Source organism: Lepidochelys kempii, chromosome 7 (genome assembly GCF_965140285.1).
Source record: "Lepidochelys kempii isolate rLepKem1 chromosome 7, rLepKem1.hap1, whole genome shotgun sequence".
Lineage (NCBI taxonomy): Eukaryota > Metazoa > Chordata > Testudines > Cheloniidae > Lepidochelys > Lepidochelys kempii.
In genome coordinates this window covers 9,220,265-9,242,388 of record NC_136386.1, presented here as the reverse complement: position 1 = coordinate 9,242,388, position 22,124 = coordinate 9,220,265, and the positions used below count along the sequence as shown (strand labels likewise).

General features: G+C 44.1%; 1 protein-coding gene across 4 annotated transcripts in view; it reads left to right on the top strand.

The window, feature by feature from the left end:
• FRMD4B (FERM domain containing 4B) overlaps positions 1 to 22,124 on the top strand; it is a 145,942-nt gene that overhangs the window by 61,855 nt on the left and 61,963 nt on the right. For all 4 annotated transcript variants that reach the window (XM_078853549.1, XM_078853547.1, XM_073351065.2 and 1 more), the window contains exons 3-5: positions 819 to 913; positions 3,286 to 3,378; positions 8,143 to 8,227. In XM_078853549.1, coding sequence (XP_078709675.1) covers positions 819 to 913; positions 3,286 to 3,378; positions 8,143 to 8,227 — 273 coding nt within the window. The remainder of the gene's footprint in view (positions 1 to 818; positions 914 to 3,285; positions 3,379 to 8,142; positions 8,228 to 22,124) is intronic.

Below are 22,124 nucleotides of genomic sequence, written 5' to 3'. Positions count from 1 at the left end.
CTTTTGAAATGGGACTTAGACCCCAAAGTCAAAGAGGCGCATCTAAAAAATTTTAGCCCTAGTCTGTGTGACTAACAACCCCTCAGATTACTAACATGGAATGAATTTTAAAAATCTAAATCAGACTTCATCTTTTTGTTATTTGCTTGGACGATGACAAACAGACCCGTCTTGTGTCACTAGATTCATGTTCTAGCTCTTGGTGCTGTTACATTTGGACATTTTTCAATAAATAGCTTTTGAAAAAAAATCTGTTCTCACTACAATTTATAACACATTAAGTTCTTCTGAGTTTCAATTTTAAAATCTATTTGAAAATGGTCTGTGTTTTGGATTGTGTTTTGGGGTGGATGGTACCTTGTCATAAGGGGGAAAAAAGGGTCCAGTTTTTCTGGGGTATAACAGATTCTATATTGAAAAGTCCCTCCTGCAATAAAGTCCACGAAAAGCCTGAATTCAGTCCAGTCTTTCTCCTAGACTAGCCACTCCTTTCCTCTACCTCTTTTTATACATTTCAACTGGTTTGTGGAGGCTAACAAACTTAGTTGCCTCTGCTCCCCAACCACGTAGTCATTTATGTCTGGTTCTAAATTTCTGCAGTTCTGAAAGGTAAACCGGGGTTTGGGGTCTTGACTGTACTTGGGAAGTCAACACCCAAGAGCACGAGGCTTCATGGCATCTAGCTGGGTAGTAGACTGCATCATGGTTCTTTAAACTATGTGGCAATGTCCCTTTAAGGTAACATACCCAGAGAAGACTAATTTAAAAATAAAATGGCTGAGCTGAATGTAATGATGTGCTGATGATTCTCTCAATAGCCCAAACTTTTGTCTCGGGAGTTACTGGATCTGGTGGCATCACATTTCAACCTCAAAGAAAAGGAGTATTTTGGAATAACATTTATAGATGATACGTAAGTATCTGTATTTCTTTTTTTAAACAATTGGTGAAATGATTGTTGCAAACCAATGTCTCAGTCCATCCCACAAAGCACAGAAATTGGACTCCAGGCCAAGCCACAATGATCTAAAGATGACTCCTGTTTTCAAAGATGGTTTTCCTCCCCCTTAGAATGGTCCTCAGCTGAGTCAGGATGACACACCATGACAAAACAGAAGGGCAGTTCTATAAAATCCTGCTTGGGTTTATTTTGCCCTTTCTTATTTGTCTTACAAGTGAAAGGTGGAAAAGTTGATTGTGTTCTCTCCTTCACATGCTCATGCATGCCTTCTCTGTACAATTAAAAAAAACTGGGGGAATATGCAAGCATTTTTAGTATTTTCTGGCCTCAAAGCCAGTATAAACAAATCTTTAATCCCGAACTGGCATAACGGCAGAGAAATCTGAAGTCAGATAACATAGTAATAAACTGTCCCTTTTTCTGTGCCTTTTGCTTATTTTTGTAGAAGTCTAAAACCACTTTGCAGTCTTCCAAAAACAGCTGCAAACATAGCATGCATTTTAACTCCTTAAATTCCTCTCTCATCCAGTTGTTAGTGAAACCTTCGAGCTGACTGACATTGGTGGGCATGTTGCCTAGTCTCAGGGTCCATTTTACTGCATGACATTGCACGAGTCACTTTATACTCCCTCATAATAAGCATTTCCAGTGCAACCACATCCCAGCTTCCAGAAATGGCAGAAGACCCGTGCCAAAAACAAGCCCAGCTCAGGAGGGGTGGAGGTTTGCAACAGTAGCCAGTGGAACTGGATCTTGGCCCTAGTTACATCTTGATTAACACCAGCCCTGTAATACCTGCCCTACCTAGGACATTTCTCGCCCTTTTCAGCACATCCCTTATCTCTGTAGGTCACACAGGAAGTCTGTGACAGTAAAGACACCCTTAATCACAAGACCAACTTTCTTCCCATTGTACAAAGCTGTGCGTCAACCCACAGCTGTAGAGGCAGTGCCCTCCCCAGGGGTTTTGGGGGTGGGGTAGGAGAGGAATAGTGGGGGATGCTCTTTAGGATGTCGTCTTAGCTGGGTATCACCCCTGTGTGAGGAGGTGTCTGCTTCTGAAGCCCTTCTTGGCACTATCATGGGTGTATTTTTTGAAGAGCTGCTTTCCTCCCGGGGACTCTCTTTGGAATGTTTTTGCAATGTCCTTGCCCTTTCCACTGTCAGAAAATGTTTTCTTCCAGCATTTCTTCTATAAATACCTCTGGGATGATGTTTGTACTCCTCCCGACCTCCCAGGAGAGCTTCCATGAGACTTTTTTTCCCTTGTTAATTGCTTAGTGGCAGTTCCACCTGTTGAGATTTTCCAAAGCACTCCCTGGGTATTTCATAAGGGCTGCTAGGATCCCAAAAAAGCAAGCAGAAATTTTGACAAATGCCAGAGAATTTATAGACATCTGCTAAAGATGCCACGTGCCTGTCAGTGTTTGGAGTGTGAGCCTGTCACCTCTGGGGGGCAGTCATGCTGTTCCAGCTTGGGGGCCTGTCCCCATGCCAGAACCTCTCAGATGGCAGCACTAGGCATCACTGAGTGCCTGTCTCTCCGAGCTAATCCACGGGGCAAAGCAAGGAGCAAACCATGTCACCCACTCTGTTCCCGCTTGTTATTAAAAATGGTGCTTGTGGAGGCATGTATTCTCTTCTCAGTCACTCCCTGTGGACACTGCCCTAAACTGATTCAGCCGCTGCAGTGTTCAATAACAGAGTCTGTATGGGCACCTGCCTGACTAGATAATAGTGCCTACACTGACAAGCCGTGCTATGAAATGTGGGTACCTCGCCCTTCTCTTTCATTTGACTTAACAATTGTCAAAAACAGGCTCTTCATCTTGGGGGTCTGCATCAATAGACGCTGGGAAATGACAGCACAACGCTCTGCAATCTCACCACGGACATAGTGATTATGGAACCAGCATCTTTTCACTCTAAAGGGCACCCATCCTTGGACTACGTGCCAGATTCTCAGCTGGTGTAAATTGGAATGGCTACTTTGAAATCGGTGGAACTGCTCCAATTTACAACAGCAGGGCAAGATCTTGCCTTAAGGTGGAGGGGAGACATATTAGTTCTTCTAATATGCAAAGTATATCAACGTCTGAAAGTGCTAGTAAGTAAACAGACATTTGGCCAAATCCTGCCTCGATTGAAGAGTTGAAAGTTTTGTCCCAGACTTCAGTGTGAACAGGATTTCTCAGTCCAGCTCTTTTAAAATGCTGGTTTGAGCAAATGCGAGCGCTGAAGGGAATCTGTTTCAGTATTATTAATGGAACCTGTTCCTCTCCCTCCATATCCCCCCACCCTCCACTCCCCATTTGTTCCTACAGAGGCCAGAATATATGGCTGCAGTTAGATCATAGAGTTCTGGATCATGACTTGCCCAAGAAACCAGGTCCAGCAACTTTGTACTTTGCAGTTAGGTAAGTAATTGTTTTCTATATGTTTCTATATATACCACACATTACAGGTTTGGTGTCTTTATTATTTAGTGTATTTATAGCTTTTTGTTTCAAAGGATTAATAATTAATTTGATAGAGGATAATTAATTGATGATTAATTCGACAGAGGAAATAAAAGTCAAAGCCATATGTGTTATTTTTAGAAAGCAATTAACTCCTGGATAAATGCTGGTTAGCTATGAGATACTTTGGAAATTTGGTTGTTCCCTTTTTAAATCAAAACAATTTTTTATTAAATTAAACAGACATTGTAGTTTTTTTTAAAGAATCCTATACTTAAAGAGCTTCCTTACCTGAATTGCTACTAACAACTTTGATTAGTTAAACTATACTAATTCCTAACCATTAAATTTACTTTTCCCCAGTTATGCTGGCTGCTACTATTTTCCTTTTCAGTCAGTCTGAAAAATGAAATTAGGCTGATCTTTTCCACTCTCCAGTACTAATATGACACAACTTCTTGCTAGATTTTTGCTGAGTTTGTTAAAAGTTTTTGTAAGGCACGCTGAGAGAACAGTGATTTGTGTAGCATAGGTAAGTAGGTACCACAAGACTGCGCTGTCTGTGTTTAGGACATAGTAGGGGATGGTTCAAACCTGGTACTCACTGAATATGCTTTCCTTCTTGTTAGATTTTGTAGCTTCCCACCTTCCCCCATTTTTTAAAAACAAAACCAAAACTAATTTGTTCCCTTTAAATGTATTTATTACAGGCCCTTTGTCCCTCCTAAACATTCAGTGCCTCTGGCCAGGAAATGAGAAACTGAGTCTGTGTATTGAACTTCAGTCACTTACATGGCAACAGGGCAGAAATACTGTCACTGACTTGGCCATCAAATTGGTCGCGTGACTAATCTTCCCTATTCTTTCATGAAATGTAAAGAGCTCTATTCCATGTGGGCAAGACCCTGTGTCCTGGCAGAGATCCACTGACCTCGGCCTGCCCTGACTCGCATCAGAGGACTGGAACTGTGCATAGACAGTCGGAAGTGGCGGGGGGGGCGCAAAGGTATCTTAAAGCCACCTTTACACACATACTTCCTGAGCTGTGCTGTGCACACCTTGGTTGGGACGGAAGATCTAGGCCAGGACCTGTTAAGATACAGAAGTGTTCCTTACAAGATGGGAGATTGGAAAGCACTGAAAGAGTTAATATGGAGAGAAAGAACTGACTTGGGAGGAGAAGCTGCTGGAAGCTAATTTTAAGCCCAAGCACTAAGGGGTAGAGTTTGCATCTTAGGGGCATAAAAGCTTAAATAAACTATTTTAAAATGAGCAAGTAGGTAGTGCATGGAGAGGCCTTTAGAAAGGAAAAGAGGAGGATATAGGAATGGTTAACAATACACCAACTATTTAGCACGGCAGAAAATATATATTCTAATAGAAGTACCTTTAAGATCTGCATATAGTTCTGACGTTTGAGCGACAGTGGGTTTTCACACCCTGGCACATGTCTTGGCTGGTTAGTGCCCGCATGCTTATCTCTCCCTAACACATGTGCCTTGTCATTGTCTATTCTTCAATTAAACCCAGATGTGAGCCGTCGAAAGGCTAGGGTCAGCGCTGTGTGCACACAGCTTCAGTGGAAAGGCAGAGGCAAGGCTAGAGCGCGGCGCTCATGCTTGGCACAGCACAGGCCTGTGTAGGCCATGTGGCCTCCGAATGCTGACTCAGACCAGAACTGAGGTAGAAATGGTGCCGATGCTTCATACTGCACATCTCCTGCCAGTTTAACGCCTCCTGGTTTGGGGTTTAAACAAGCCTTGTGCCTGCTCGGTATAAAAGGCATGGTTTTAAAACAGGAGCAAGGAAGAGCCATTTTGTAAACACAAAATAACTGATGGAAGGGATCAAGGAGATTTGCCTGGGGGATAAAGAGCAAATGTGAACATTAGCCTTTTGTGGAATATGCCTTCTCTTCCCCCAGTGCTTTTTAATACCTTTGCCAGAAGAAATTAGCATCCTCCCTGTTCCCGGGCTTTTGTGTAGCCTCCTTTGTCGGTCAGCTTCCGCATTTACACTGCGAGCTCTTTGGGGCAGGGGCCTGTCAGGAGAGAGAGACTGAACTGGGCGTGGGGCCTGGAGGCCCAGTGTGTAAGGACTCAATAAATAGGGCCCCAGGAAGGGAATGTTTTGATTACCTGTGGACTGGGAGTTATGAAACGGCCCTGAAGAGGGGAGAAATTGGCAGCGGAGCATTGCAGGGTGACCTCTGGCTACAAGGAGGTGCTCAGGAATTAGCCACCTTGTGTTAGACCTGTGTTAGGGGACTGGACCATGTGGCCCCAAATATTCCCTCATTCTGCAAAGCCTATGCATTGATCATGAACTGTTCATACCTTGCAGCGATATAGCTAAAAAAGGCTTTACGGGACTGGGTTATCTTGCTTTACATAGATTTGAGAGATTAGTGCTTCCAGAATGATAGATGTTCATTGTCTAGGCACCGTTTCGTAAGTAATGTCCATAGTCTTGGTGCTGTTTAGGGTAATAGCCCAAGTGAGTATCAGGCGAAAAGCACAAAGCAAAAGCAACTTACAGAACTTGTTGTTGTTTTTATTATTATTTAGTATTTCCAGAGAGTGACAGCAAGGTGCTTGGCTCTGTGTATGTGCATAAAGTATTATGTCCGGACGCTGGTCTCATTTATGCCAGTGTAATTCTGGAATAACTCCCATTGTATTTACTGGAATTATGACAGATGCCCAGGTAGCTGAGGTCAGTATCTGGGCTGTGATCCCTGCCCATCTTGCCATAGAAAATACTGTATGCTAAGATGGGGGGTCCCTTGGTAATCCAAGAGGCATGGAATTTAGTTTCAGGATATGGTTTTGAGGGCTGCTGTGAGATTTGCTATTGTTTTATTGGTTTTGTATTTTTAACTGATTAGAGCCTGAAACATGCATTCTTTTCTGGTAGTTTAAATCCAAGTAAATATGACACTGGAGCCAGCCCTGACCATCTAAGAACGTGACCGTTATCGCCTCATGGCCGCCCGTGTCTGCACAGTGGCAGTGAGGCCAGAACTGAGATCCTCCCTAAAAAGCAGTATAGTCCCCTTCCACTTGAGCTGAAGGAGAATTTGTTTCCGACTCTGACATGTCAGCATCAGTACTGCTATACTGCCAGGAGAGGGCAGAGGCACGCAGTAATGGTACAAGCTCACAATGATGAGCATGTCCAGGAGAGGCCAGGGGAGCAAGGCTTCAGAGAGGAAATGTGATTTCAGGAAGGCTTTGATAGTAGATGGAGAGGTTTTTGGCACTGGAAGAGGAGGGAGGATGGTTCAAAGCAGAAGGGTCCGCATGGAAGAAAGGGCAGACGCTTTAGACAAAGCCTTTGGAATCACCATGTGTAAAGAATTCCCTTAGCAAATCAGCCAAGCGCTTCCTGGTTGTGAGCCTTTGCAAATAAGAAAACATTCGTTGTCCTTTTGAGGACTCCACATTCCTAAGCATTCCTAAGAGCTGTCGAGCTTTGCTTTGCCGCTTGGCCACACTGTAAACAGATGCCCTTGCACCTGCTATATTTAGTCAAACAAAAAGGGGCTTCTGACAGGCTGGTGAACAGAGGGAGCTGCCCCTTGGGGGAAGAAGATTCACTGGATCAGAAGGGCTCAGTGTTGGGTTTTTCATGTTTAGAGAGAGGTCAGGTCACACGAGTGTGCCCCTACCCTCTGGTTCTGGCAGCTGAACTCCAGCCCCGTCGATAATAAAACCTTAAACTCCACATGCTGGCAACTGAACCTCAGGGCACCATGTGACAGCCCTGATCATCTCCATCGTAATCCCATGGAATGCCTACTTACAGACACTGATAAGTGTTTCGGGCCCTTTGCACCCCTCCAGCGCACAGTATGGAAGGCTGCTAACACACCTGAGTGCAAGCAAAATGCAGTCAGGGTGGCGCATGGAAGGAGAACTACCACTGTGCAAAATGCTTCCCCAGTCCTGGAGCTGACAGCACTTCCTCCACATAAGATCCCACCATACTGGTTCAGGGCCGGGGTGGCATGGCTGGCAGGTGGGGACAGAGCCAGGAAGCAGCATTCCAAGCTTGTATTATTTCCAGTGGACATTCCAGTTTGTTCTGAGCAATCTCACTGAGTCTTGTCTACGGCTTGTCCCCACAGTCCCCATGGGGGAAGACTGTGCGCACCTATGGACAGGGAGATCAGAGACAGCACACTCCTGAACTGGCCCTTGTTTCAGAGGGAAGGGAAAATCTAGAACAGTGCAGAGATTCCAGCTCTCTGTTCAAAGTATTGGAACTAGAGCTCTCATGAGTTCCTGGACACGATGTGATTCCAAGGTAATGCCTCCGCCAGCCTTCCACACTAGCACTAATCCCTCTGCCACGGTGGATTTTGCATTGGCTTTGTCGAGTTGTAACACAGAGTTTGTGTTACCCTTTTCCAATTCCAGGGCATCTTTTCTCTGCTTAAGAGGATGTCTTGCCCCTTTGAAATCTGACAAGGTTTTCAAAAGAGATGAAAAGTCGTCAAATAGCTCCTGTTTAACAGGGTGTTTGTCATTCCCTTTTCGCTATCTCTCCTACAGGTCCTTCTGCTTGTTCCCTACTAATAGGCAGGAAATTAAATGCAATAAGTCATAGTTCTTCTGAACCATCTGTACTGCAGGGGAACAAAAAAATGAGGAAATCAGAATGACTTGGGAGGGAATAGAACTGGGTAAGAAAACAAAGTTGCTTTGTTCTTTTTTTCAGGTTTTACATTGAAAGCATCTCCTTTCTGAAGGACAGAAACACAGTAGAACTCTTTTTCCTGAATGCAAAATCTTCTGTGCACAAGGTAACGTGTGATGTCTTTTGAAACATTTACCTGATATTATGCATTTTCCAGTACTAGAGCCCATCACTAGACTGGCTGATAAATTAGGTATTAATGAAATCATATTTCTAGATTATACTGAAGGATTCAAATTTAAACACTCCTCCAACTTCAGGTACATAGATGAATGGGACGGGGATGGTTTCAGGATGCGATTTTCACAGCCCTCTGGCTTTCAAAGGGGCTAAACCAAAACCCCAGATCCAAATATACCCAGACTTTGGAGTGTTTGAAATCTGGATCAGAATTTTGCAGCTAGCCCTCAGCTCTAATTGACATCATACATGTGCTTCCCGCATATATGTAATATTAAATGGCTAATGCAAGTGTCTACCTTAGTTCTTCATTAATCTCAACCACCGCTCTGCATCAGTGCACAAGACATATTCATTTGAATGTGGTTACTTTTTTCCCTGAAAGTACCCCATAAAGTCAAGAACAAAGAGAACATACTTTTAATATATATATATATTTATACACAAGTGTATGTACATGGGTACACACTCTCTCTCTCTCTCTCTCTCTCTCTCTCTTTTTGGTTAGGAAGTTAACGTTTTGTGTATAGAAAATGCAAAAATTCACACTTTTTTTAAACTACTTTTTTTTTTTCATCAGGATGTCATGCTACCATGTTTTAAAAAGTATAAATTAGCTCTCCAGAGGAAGGGGAATCTCCCTTATCCTAAGTGAGGATTGTATGGGCACATCAAATAAAACCACAGGTGCCAGTCTGCCAAACTTTTGCTGTAACAGGAACCATGTTTCAATAAACACCAATGCAGCAGTGTCTAACGTTTCTGTGATTTTTCTGGTACTGTCAAGTCAAGCAGCTGGCACTTCCATTGTTGTTTTTCATGCAACCTGCCTAGTTGTGAAGCTCGATTCTGACAGGTATTAGAGAGAAACAGAATAATCTGCTCATTCATTAACTGGTATAGTGATTCCATATATTAGTTCAAATTCATCCCTGTGCAACTCCATTGTTTGCTAACATTCACACACATCACATTTTAAAGGGTCGTAGATCAAAAACTGGTATTTCTGGCTGGGTGGAAACCTTACACAGAATATTTAATGGCAAGAATGTGGATCTCACTTGTATAGGAATTTTTCTGGGAGAGTGAGAAAAATGGAACCCCACTTCCCACCCCTCACCCCCCCCAAAAATTGGTTTTTTTTTTAAAGTAAACATTTGTTAAGAGTTCTGGACCTCATTGGCCGAGCTTAATAGCCAATGAGTCTCAAGTTCAGTCTATTCGTCCTCTCAAGTAAGTGTCTTGGAAGTTGGTAGAAATTGTTTCAGGGAACACTGAAACACAGGCACAAAAGCACAAAAAATATAGAATTGGAAAATGTAACTGATTTAGTCATGGGATGTGAAGAATATTACCACTGTCCAGAACTAACTTGCTATTAAAATAAATGCTAGTCACATCAAAACATTGGGTTACCTGGTGTGTGTGTGTTTGTGTATGCAGTATAAAAGGCAAGGGGAAAAAACACTCCATATATAAACATATATGTTATCTAGCCAGCCAGGAAGACTCGCATCTGGCCCTGATAAATAATATTATTCACACAGCATAGTTATATAGTATTGAAATGAACTGATGATCATGCGCAAAGTGCTGGAATAAACATTGTGTATCATGCAGTAATTTATTTCAGTACTTTGAGTTTCACTGTTTGAATGAGAGTCCTTTTTATTTCGTTAGGCCTGTGCTTTAATTGGTATTAGTGTACAAAGTGCCAGCTGCCTGATTTTGCACTGCACAACTGCCAGAAGATGAGAGAAATAGTTTTCCCTAGTGTACAGTTTCTATAGGAAGCATAAGGAGAGGGAGCTTGGCTTAAAATTCAGAAAGGAGGTTGGCTGTAAAGAAAAGTTTCAGATCAGCCTTGAGATACTAACAAAGTACAGGTTTCAGAGTAGCAGCCGTGTTAGTCTGTATTCGCAAAAAGAAAAGGAGGACTTGTGGCACCTTAGAGACTAACCAATTTATTTGATATTTATTTGAAATAAATTTGTTAACAAAGTACAGTAAAACCAGGCAGCCCTTCTCTTTGTATAACTTCTCATTCCAAGCTGGTGAAACGAAAATGAACCCTGAGCAAAGAAATTTCTCTGTTTATAGATCATTAAAAATCAAAGCAGACTTGTTGCCTCTTAGTCATGCTGGTTAAAACTGAGGCTGCACGGGCATGACAGCAGCAGTGCAGGGGAAGAGTTTTAACATTGCTACTAACATTGCTAATAACATTGAGTGTACAGTCTGGCAAAGACTCAGAAGGAACAGAACCTATGTGAATGGGGGTTTGAAGACAATACTGTAGCACTGTGACCTAAGTCTTCACTTGGCTTCACGTTGGGGTATCATCCCAAAAGATCCTTACACTGCAGGATCCCGTGCCAAGAGAATAAGATTGGGGTCAAGCTTTTCTGAACTCGGCAGTGCAAGCCTGAATATCTGTGGGTTTAGCTATCTCTGCTTGTTGTGTTGGGAATATGTAACCATATGCTACAATACCATCCCCCTAATTCACCTCAATAAATCCCTTCTTTTTGATTGCAAGCTCTTTGGGGCAGGGACTGTCACTGTTAGTATAGCATTAAGCACAGTAGGGCTCCACCTGGCTGCTGCATTATAAATGTTAACATCTTGGGCTTGATTATTAGTATTTATGCGTACACATCTCTGTTCATGGCAGTAATGCGATTCACAACCATTCTTGATGGTATATTGAATATTCCTAATGAGTTAGATAAAGCCACAAATATGTGGGATTTGCATGTGCAAAAGGGCTGATTGTACTTATAAAAATGAGCAATCGGTTGTGTGTGGTTGGAAAATCTGAAGGGTGTCTGGAAATTTGAGTCAAATTAATCTTTGGCATAGCTCCATTGAAGTCAGTGGATTTACCCTAGGGATAAATTTGACCCATTGCCTTTTAACACTAAAATGAGTTACTTTCTGGTTATTTAATGCCATTTGGGGAACAGCTGATCACAGTTATGTGAGATTTCAGTTCATTAGAGATAATCAAAAATGCAGTTTACATTTATGTTGAATTAACACTCTCATTTAAGAACTGGAATGCAGATGAGATGATGGGCACCTCAAATGTATTCAAAAGCCACACTAACTCAATAAACATCGTAGTCACTTTCGTTTGTGCTTCAGGGCAAGGAGACGCAGTCAGAGTAAAGGGCAGTATCAGTTACAAAATATAACCAGATTCCCAACTTTAGTGAAGCAACCTACGGCTAGTCACTAATAATGACAGATCAGATGTTCTCTGGTATTTCTCAGTAGTTTCCCAGGTAGGGAAGCTTAGACTTGTGTGGATTTCTTTTTTGTTTGTTTCTGTTTTTTGCTCCACTCATATTGAATGCCATAAGGAACCCCAATGTCTTTAAAAGCAACAACCTATAATTGAAGCACATGATGCAGGGATCTCCGTAATGCACCTGTGCTCTCTGTTTACCTGAATGATGAGATATAAAAGGCCGTATCCTACCCTAGATCTTTACATGAAGCTCCCATTGTGGGACAGGAATGCAGTTCAAAACGTGGGTGATCAGATAGGAGGGTGTGAGGGAAGTATGGAAACCTGGATGGGTTGATAAAGACTGCTTAAAATAGCATCTTAATTATTTTCACAGAACTGTTCTCAATGTTCTTTCACATTTCACTGTGTAAAAAAACAAAGAGAAACTTTAAAAAAAGCCCCAGTGGAGGAAAGCACTTGTGCCTGTATTTAGCTTAAAGTGTGTGCTTAACTTCCGGTGACTTTAATGGGATTTAGGCAAATGCTTAACTCTAAGCATACGTTCTTTCCTGGATACTGATGCTTTCCTGACTGAGAGCCTAGCTGGATGGGTATGTGCAGTTGTGGAGTGAGCCATGTGTTGGTGCTTTCATTTCAGTGGTACTCTATCTATATGGGGTGAAATTCACCCTTGTGCCAAGGACCAGTGCAAGGCTTAAGCGACAGCTAAGTCCTACTTCGAGGGACCAAGTCCTACTTAAATGCGATTTAGGCCTTGTGCCTGTCCGCTGCCTCAGAGGAATTTCCCCCCTAGCTTGTAAAGTACCGTAGAATCCTTCAGGCAGAAAGTGTGACCTAATTACGTAATTATTAAAAAATATGTATTGGCATCACTATTTACATGGGAGAAGCGCTCCATAGAATGTAGTCTTCGTTTGTCTATGGGGCAGTTTCTCTGAAGCTCGTCTCTAGGTTAGGTCCTATGCTCCGGTTTAGTTTCCACGCTTTTCCTCCTCCAATACAAAGGGAATCCCTAATCTAGGGGAAGGGAGATCAATGCCTTAAATATCTCGGGGCCAGATTCTGATACTTATTCCCGTTCAGGAGCACTTTGCTCCACAAGGGGTCATTTGGATTTCAGTTGGCCGGCTCACAGCATAAAGTACTACTCAATGTGAGTAAAAGTGGCAGAATCTAGCTAGCCTACCAGGCCAGCATCTCCAGATGCCTGCTGCGCTTTAAGGGAGCCCAGGGTCAGTGTGCACGGTGACCCTGCTGTCCCAGGGAAGTCTGGACAGTCCTTTTGCTGTAGGCTGAACATACTGGTGAACAACCGGCTCATATGGAGCAAAAAATGACCCTGCTCTATATAACTTTTCTCCCTTTTCCTCTCTCCTTGAGCTCTTCCTCCCTTTGGAGCACCGAGCCAGTGACCCCTTTCCATAGAGGAAGCTGGGCAGTCAGACATATGATCCCCATAGTAAGTGTATGATTCACTAGGGGCTCGTGCTCTTTGTATCTTCTGTCAGCCAAGTGCATTGCATGTACCAGGGGCTCCTTGCATCCCTCCATTTCCCCTGCCCCGCCAGGTCTCCGTGTGCCACCCTCCCGTCCTCTCCTATTTCAAGGACTCCTTGTAACTCCTCCCACCTCCTCCCTTGTGCTCCCCTATGGTCCCCTTCCCCCATGCAGTTGTTTCCCATTCTCCCCACTTCCATGCCACAGGATCTGTGTGCATCCCATTTGTCTCTTCCCTCCCCAAGGCACAGCGGGGCTCTGTGGGCCCCCCATTCACTCCCTCTGCTACATGCCAGAATGCCTGTGTCACCCCCGCAACCTCCAAGTCTCCCATCCCCATCCAGGGTGCCTGTGTAGCCCCTCTATTCCCTACTCCCTGTCTCTCCCCTCCCGCCTTGTTGATCCCTGCTTTGCCCCTCACACACTGCTTCCCCCTTCTGGTCCCCACTTCCTCCACTTTTCACCCCATCCGTCTGGTTCCTGCTACATTTTCTCTGTCCCCACTCTTGCCTCTTCCCTGTCTGGGTCCCCATTTCCCCCTCACACTCTGCTCTTCCCCCGCCCTGCCAGTCCCCTCCCTACAAGCTCTCTTTCTACACCTCTCCTGTTGCAGTTAGAGCCCAGGCTACAGCCATTCTTCTCCCACAGCAGGTTAAGCTGCTGCCTCTGATACGTGTGGGCAGCAGAGTGAGTCTTCTGCCTGCAGCACCGGGGCCCTGATTTTCCAGTGAATCACGCTTTTCTGGTGTTCGGATTTGCAGCCATAGCAATAGACTTGTGCCCATTGGTGACTAGCACGTTCCCTGAGATTCTGGAATTGACGGTATGTTCCAAAGCTAATCTGCTACAGACAAACAGAGAAATGCCCCGAGTTGAGCGTTTACAACTGGCTTCGCTTGGCCAATTAACCATGTTTACTCTCACGCTCCTGCCGCCCCATCTTGACCACAGGTACTTCGGCAGCAAAGTCTTGCTTCTTAATTTCCTCACTGACCTGGCTTTTAGCACTGGCCGGTCTCTTGCAGTGCATGTTATGTAAGGTCCTTGCAGCAAGTAATACCAGGTTACACACCTAAAGAAAAAACTCCTACTACATACTAGCTGGCACAATTCATTCTGTGTTTACTATGCTGTCCACCTGACTTGGCTTTCCCCATTTACCGGGCAAGACAAACAATGCAAATAAAACCCCATTTAACGTGAACTCAGCTCCACCACTCAGATGTTCCAAAGGAGTGTTCCCTTGTCACTGGCGCATGCATGAGTACTGTACTTCAGGCTTTTATAACTCCTACTCTGGGGTCCCTTTCCCCACCACTCCCTGATGAGGTGCTGTGTTTTTTTAATTATTTTTTTTCTGGACATCACTGCAGCTCAAGTCCCACTCACTTCCGAGTGATCTAATAACCTGCCATGTAGCTAAACCTACACCAAGCCCGGTCTTGCAGTCTGCCTCCCTCCTTCATGTTTTGTTTGGAGTAGCCCAATGTCCATTGCCAGTTAGAGCATGAACAATTGAACGGTAGGCAGTGCTAAGTGTTATATGGGTGAATAACAAAGAAAAGAGTCCCTGTCCCCGGAGATCTGAATCTAGATGTCAGATTGGACACAACATGTGAACAGAACAGAGCGGATTGGGGCAGATGGAGGATGTAACAAAGTGAGTGGAGTTGAGCACGAAGTTCTGAAGTCTCAGCTCACCACTTGGCTAACCAAGGCCTGACAGTCATGAGTTTTAGGTATCTCAGCTGAGGTAGGCCTAAGCCACTGACATGGGCACGAGGGATCACTGCCAGGAAAGAGATCTGAGAGGTTGTCTATCCCCACTCCGGCTGTTGATCGACAGCACCTACCCAATCTGTGGCTGCTACTTCAGTCTCAGGGTTGCATTAGCTTCCGAGCCGCTATCCAACCCCTGCACTAAGCCATGAAGGAGCCTCCATGGAGCGTCACTCTGTGGTGCACTGGGGCTTTATGCCGTGCACTCTGCTTCCTACGGCTTTCCTGCCCCCTCAATTGAGTGGGACTCAGGGGTTCCGCTGCACCCCGGTACTCTGTACACCTACGCTCTGTACATTAATGAGAAAAACCTGTGCACCACACAGTGTAATTAAATAATTATGGGATCTCGAAAACAAACCAATCTGCTCGCCACCAGTTGGGTCGAGTGCAATACGTGTGGCTAGAGCTCTTGATAATGAAGGGACTTGCGGAGTCTCTGCCAGTGCCATTAGTAAGTTCCCACTGTGTTCTGGATTCTAATATCTCCTGACGTTTTTGAGTGCTTGACTTTGCAACCTTAATGTTCTTTTAAAGTAGGTTTTATTAGTGGAACTTCCCCTGTTTTAAAACAAAACAAAACGCCAAAAATCCAGACCTCTTATCATGTGGAACCACACTGACCCCGCAAAAACAGGGATTCGGACCTTTAGATTCACTGCACGGATCTCAACCACTTCAGTTAATGGAGAACTGGGGCCCGTCTCCCTCTGATCCTATTCTCCTCTTCCACCTCCCGCTCTCTCCTGCATTCAAATCAACGTGCTGTCACCACCACTGCCTCCTCATCCTCCATGCTGCTTGGGCACCAGAAGCAGGAGCACTGAATGCAAAGGAGGGAGTGTTCCTGCTCACAGCCCCTGGCTGGTGGGTTGAGAAGAGCAGTTGCAGAGAAGTCCTTCTTAGGCCTTGCAGTCCCAGGAGGAAGCATGATCCATGGGGATGGCACGTGCTCAGTCTGGTCAGCACATAGGAGCTGTGAGGGGATGGAGCATGCTCAGTGCAGACAGAGACTTTGGGGAATTTAGCTGCCAAACTCTAACAAGTCTCATCTGAGCATGTGTAAACTGAGTTGTTGATTTTTTTGAGGCCTATAAATTAGCCACATTTGGGCAAATTTTCAGGGAAATGGCAAAAGGGACATCCTTGGTCCTGGGGTGGTGCTTCTGACAAATTTCAAGTCCCTACTCTACAGCACAGAGGTGCCAAAGTGTCTCAACAAACCATGAGCAAAATAGTGTATTTTCCCTTATCTCACTCTGAGAAATAGCCTCAACTGTTTAATATAAAACTTTCCCCAAAAATATCAGTGGAGACAGATGCCTGGCGTGGAAAATTTCAGTCCAAATAATTTAACTTTGGCAAAGTTGTAAGCCACTGAAAACAGGGTCTGATAATTGGATGTGTGGGGCATTCTTACCTCTAGGTGACACTGTTAGCTCTGCCTATAATTAAGATGCACACATAAATGTCAGTGATCAAAATAGGGCCCCTAGGTATCTCTTTTCAATTACTGGGTATTCATCTCTTATTAGTGTTTGCTTCATTTGATCATGTTATCCAATGTAGCCTCCCTGGAAGAGTGAGTTGTTACATTTGCTTGGCCTACTTTAGTCCTCCATAGCTACCTTTGTCATATGATAACAGGTTGTTCCTACTCACCACACCTTCCATCGTTAGAGCCACTCCCTTGCTTGAGACTGTCACTCCCGAATGATTTTATCAAAAGGAGAGTTGTAGAGCTGTTTACAAGGTGAGGATCTGATTTTCATTGACTAATACTTTGCCATTGGGCTGTCAGACATCCCAGAGATAATTGCACTGATCTGCTTTGGGAACTGGTAGTGATGGCCAAGAAGGTAGAAAGGTGGGCCTTGTTCTGCATTCTTATTACTGCATTCACTTACACTGTGTCCACGTACAGCCAGTTGTCTCCCTTGAAACACTTTACAGCACGTGCTGTGGTCCTCTCTCTCTCTCTTTAGTGAGCCTGAAGTACATGCTTAAATTCTTTCTTTGATGAATTAGGGCCCAAATTCTGCCCTGAGAAGGCAGGACTTGGCCTTTACTACTCATTGTGAATATTGATGCTCTCCTGCTCGACAGTACTTACCACTCAGCTTGGACAGCTGCTAAGTCCTATTATTAGTCTAACATTATTCTGCCTCACAAGAGCCACCTGGACAAGTTGCGCCAGAGTCCGTCCTGCTGTAAACCCATGGACTTCTGGAAAGCTACACTGGCAGATGAATTTGGCTCTTCAGTTAAAACAATTGGTCCTTACTGCAAAGCTTAATTGAAAAATATCAATTCCATCCCCTTCCTGGAGCAGCTCGTTTGATTCTGGCTAGACTTATTTACATTTGAAATGTGTAAGAATCAGATGCCATGATCTGAATTACATCTATCTACTTAACCTCTTGCTGGTAACCTTTTTCCCGCTTGGGATAACTCTAGGAAAATATCCAATCTTCATGTTCGACAGGTGGTTCTCAGAGCATGCTGCAGACCTAGCTCCCAGCCCCTTGGCCTACTTGCCTAAACTTATGCTTAAATGGTCCAGCCATCCCAGGACATGCAAATTAATCTTTATCAGTGTGTCGTTCCCCTCTGGTTTTGAAAATTGCTATGATTGCTGGAGTAGTGCTGAACTGTCATCGCAGAACCTGGAACCACACGCAGCTCCGCCAGTTTGGGATTGTTACAAACTCAGAGTACTGCCTGGCTTTGTTGGAAAGGCTTCCCAGCCTTTTGAATGAACACATGTTGATGTACAGATTGGAGTCCACCCACAAGCATGGGTTAGTGGTTAGGGCATGGAATGAGTGGTAGGAGACTTGGCTTTAAGCCCTGGCTCTGACCTGATGTGTGGCGTTGGGTAAGTCACTTCTTCTCTCTGTGCCTCTGTTTTCCCTACATCTCTGTCTAGATTTTACACTCTTCAGGGCATGTGCTCCCCCCCCTTTGCCCCCAGTTTGTACAGCACCTTGCACAGTGGGATTTCTAGGTGTGACTTTCATACAAATAATAAACAATAATTGAAAACAGTCCACTGTGTCCTAAAGATAAGGCCAGAGTACAGCTGGCCCTAGGGAAAGAAAGGGCTCCTAGAGCCTCTTCATCTACCAATGCACTCATGCAAGAGTCTGAAAAGACTGGGGAATGCAAGGCCATGAGACATGCTTGCAACAGTTGGGGGTAGTGAAGTCATCACCTTGTTTTAAAGGTATAGTAAGATCTGCAGCTCCCCTGAAAACACTGGGTCTGATTCTTCACTGCCTTGCATGGTGATTGAGGCCTGTGTAATGCTGAGTGCTTGGGCCAGATCCTCAGCTGATATAAATTGGTATCATTCCACGGAAGTTAGTGGAGCTAAGCTTGATTTACATGACCTTAGAATCTGACCTCATGTTGCACAGGAGTAAATGTCTACACAAGGTGCAAGGCTGTGGAGAAGCAGGCCTATTATGCCTTCTATGATAGTAATGCTCCCCAGCCCTGTGGTATGTCATCTGTGTCCCCCCTCACCCTCCCCAGCTATTATGGGTGCTAATTTGGCTTCCATCTAATAGACTCGGATTTTTATAACTATCCAGAATGCATTTTTTCATGGCACTGTGGTGTGCAGAATTATCAAACTTAGAATTTCGGTGTTGAATGTGCAGTATGTTTCCATTCCACGAGCAATGCGCCTTGCTGTAAAGGAATGAGGAAGACGGTGCTTGTAAAGTTAGTTGCAATGTTCTGTCCAAAATAGGTCAATATGGGGAGCAACACAATTAATAACATGCCCCGAATTATAATTCACAAGCAAAAGAATACACGGACGCAGGGACATGGATCAACAAAATCTTAGGATGGAGGCTGAAACGACACTCAAAGCAATCCCTGTTGCATGATTGAATGGATTTGAATGCCAGCCTCTTAATATCCTGGCTAAAGAGCTTTGTTCAGTCAATTGTCATGTTGTTGTTTGTTAATAGTAATTATTATTATGTAATTATGTTTAAAAAAACATCACAACATGCATAGGAGAGCCCCAGCACCTCTTAAAATGTGTATTTACAGCCACGTAAATACATATTTAAGATTGGTATAATAATAATCATAATTGTTATTAATGATAAGTGTTTCACTTAGCTTTTCATCTTCAAAGAGTTTTGCAAACATTAAGCATCACACCATCCCTGCCAGGTAGCCAAGTATTAGCCCCATTTTATAGAAGGATAAACGGAGGCATAGAGAGTAAGTAACTTGCCCATGGTCCCATGGTGATTCACAGTGGCAGAATTGGGAATAAAACTCAGACATCCCGGATTCTAGTCCTGTGCTCCATCCATTAGCAACACTTATGCATGCTTTTAAGTATACCGTAGTGGTATGGTTACCGCTAAGTGGGTTCTGCCATGATTAACAGACATGTATTGTAACACTGTGTTTAACGTTCCTTAGAGACCCACTGGATCTCATGTACCAGTAGGTGTGCCTACTTCTTTCTAAACAGCAGATTAATTCAACAGACTGTGCAGATTCTTCTGACAGTCACAACTGATCATAACAACAGGTTTCAGAGTAGCAGCCGTGTTAGTCTGTATTCACAAAAACAAAAGGAGGACTTGTGGCACCTTAGAGACTAACACATTTATTAGAGCATAAGCTTTTGTGAGCTACAGCTCACTTCATCGGTATGCATCCGATGAAGTGAGCTGTAGCTCATGAAAGCTTATGCTCAAATAAATGTGTTAGTCTCTAAGGTGCCTCAAGTACTCCTTTTCTTTTTACGAATACAGACTAACACGGCTGTTACTCTGAAACCTTTTGTTATTTGTGACACTTATTTGGCATGAATAAAACACATCTGTACAGAATGCTCATAGTCTCAGGACGGCCTAGAGATCACTTCCCTGTCGTAGTAGCAACAACACCTGTTGGAAGGGGGACATTCCTTGTCATCTAACATTCTTGACAGGCTTGCTGGGAGTGGGGGGGGGGGAGGGAGATTGAGAAATGGCTTGTACTGCTGGCAGCATCAGCAGAAAACGACCTTTCTGTGAAAACTGTGAATTATTTGCCAGCTCACTTTGAATTCAGCCTCTGTGGTCCTCAGCTACTGTAAAGCAATGTGGCTCAAGATCTCTCTCTCTCTCTCTGAGGCCTGGTGGTTGAGTGGTTAAGGCATTGGATTACAATCCCAGAGGTTGTAGATTTAAGTCTTGCTCGATTTCATACTCCAGTTCATGGAGCTGCAAAATTGGGTATCTGATCTATAGGGTGAGGGAAGTCAAAGGCAGCCAGACATGATGCTAGTCACATCACTTCCTTGTGTATGGTTGGCTGTGGAAACTAATGTGTTGGAAACTGCATTAACCTGGTGAGCCGTGTGAGGCAAACTTTGACTCTTGCTGTCTCTCTGTAATTCTCTGGAGCATCACATTACTGCATCTTACCTCGTCCATGCAGAACTCCTGAAATTCCCACGAGGCTCAGAGTGTGCTGAGGCTTGAGTTATGAGAGGCGGGTGTCACATGTTCAGTATTCTCCCCTGTAAAAATGAAAATATTTACTGTTTGAAAATTCATTGGCCCCACTCTGCCCTTTATGCAAGTGGCAAGGGGATATTTTCCCTAACCCAGAAGTCCAAATGTAAGCAACTAGATGCTGCCCCTAGCCTAGCTGCTGGTGTTGGAATGTGGTAGAAATCCCAGTTCCTGCAAACACTTATGCATCTGCCTGACAAAGGTGAGAATGGGCCCATTCACATGTGCCAAGGTGGGGTGTTCGCAAGATAAGGGTCTTGACTTGTAAATTCTTTGAGGAGATGTTTCAGAGTAGCAGCCCTTTTAGTCTGTATTTGCAAAAAGAAAAGGAGGACTTGTGGCACCTTAGAGACTAACCAATTTATCAGAGCATAAGCTTTCGTGAGCTACAGCTCACTTCATCGGATGCATAAAGTGGAAAGTACAGTGAGGAGATTTTATATGTACACACAGACCATGAAAAAATATACATTGTAAGGAAAGTGATCACTTAAGATGAGCTATTACCAGCAGGAGAGTGGGGTGGGGGGGAGAGAAAACCTTTTGAAGTGCTAATCAAGGTGGGCCATTTCCAGCACATTTCCAGGAGTTAACAAGAACCTCTGAAAGAAAAGGAGTACTTGTGGCACCTTAGAGACTAACCAATTTATTTGAGCATGAGCTTTCGTGAGCTACAGCTCACTTCATCGGATGCATACCGTGGAAACTGCAGCAGACTTTATATACACACAGAGAATATGAAACAATACCTCCTCCCACCCCACTGTCCTGCTGGTAATAGCTTATCTAAAGTGATCATCAAGTTGGGCCATTTCCAGCACAAATCCAGGCTCGTTCACCTGCACATCCACCAATGTGATATATGCCATCATGTGCCAGCAATGCCCCTCTGCCATTTACATTGGTCAAACTGGACAGTCTCTACGTAAAAGAATAAATGGACAGAAATCAGATGTCAAGAATTATAACATTCATAAACCAGTCGGAGAACACTTCAATCTCTCTGGTCACGCGATTACAGACATGAAAGTTGCGATATTACAACAGGAAAAACTTCAAAACCAGACTCCAGCGAGAGACTGTTGAATTGGAATTCATTTGCAAATTGGATACTATTAATTTAGGCTTAAATAGAGACTGGGAGTGGCTAAGTCATTATGCAAGGTAGCCTATTTCCCCTTGTTTTTTCCTACCCCGCCCCCCCAGATATTCTGGTTTAACTTGGATTTAAACTTGGAGAGTGGTCACTTTGGATGAGCTATTACCAGCAGGAGAGTGAGTTTGTGTGTGTATGGCGGTGGGGGAGTGAGAGAACCTGGATTTGTGCAGGAAATGGCCCAACTTGATTATCATGCACATTGTGTAGAGAGTTGTCACTTTGGATGCGCTATCACCAGCAGGAGAGTGAATTTGTGTGGGGGGGTGGAGGGTGAGAAAACCTGGATTTGTGCTGGAAATGGCCCAACTTGATGATCACTTTAGATAAGCTATTACCAGCAGGACAGTGGGGTGGGAGGAGGTATTGTTTCATATTCTCTGTGTGTATATAAAGTCTGCTGCAGTTTCCATGGTATGCATCCGATGAAGTGAGCTGTAGCTCACGAAAGCTCATGCTCAAATAAATTGGTTAGTCTCTAAGGTGCCACAAGTCGTCCTTTTCTTTTTGCGAATACAGACTAACACGGCTGTTACTCTGAAACCTGTCAAAAGAACCTCTGAGGAACAGTGGGGGGGGGGAGGAATAAACAAGGGAA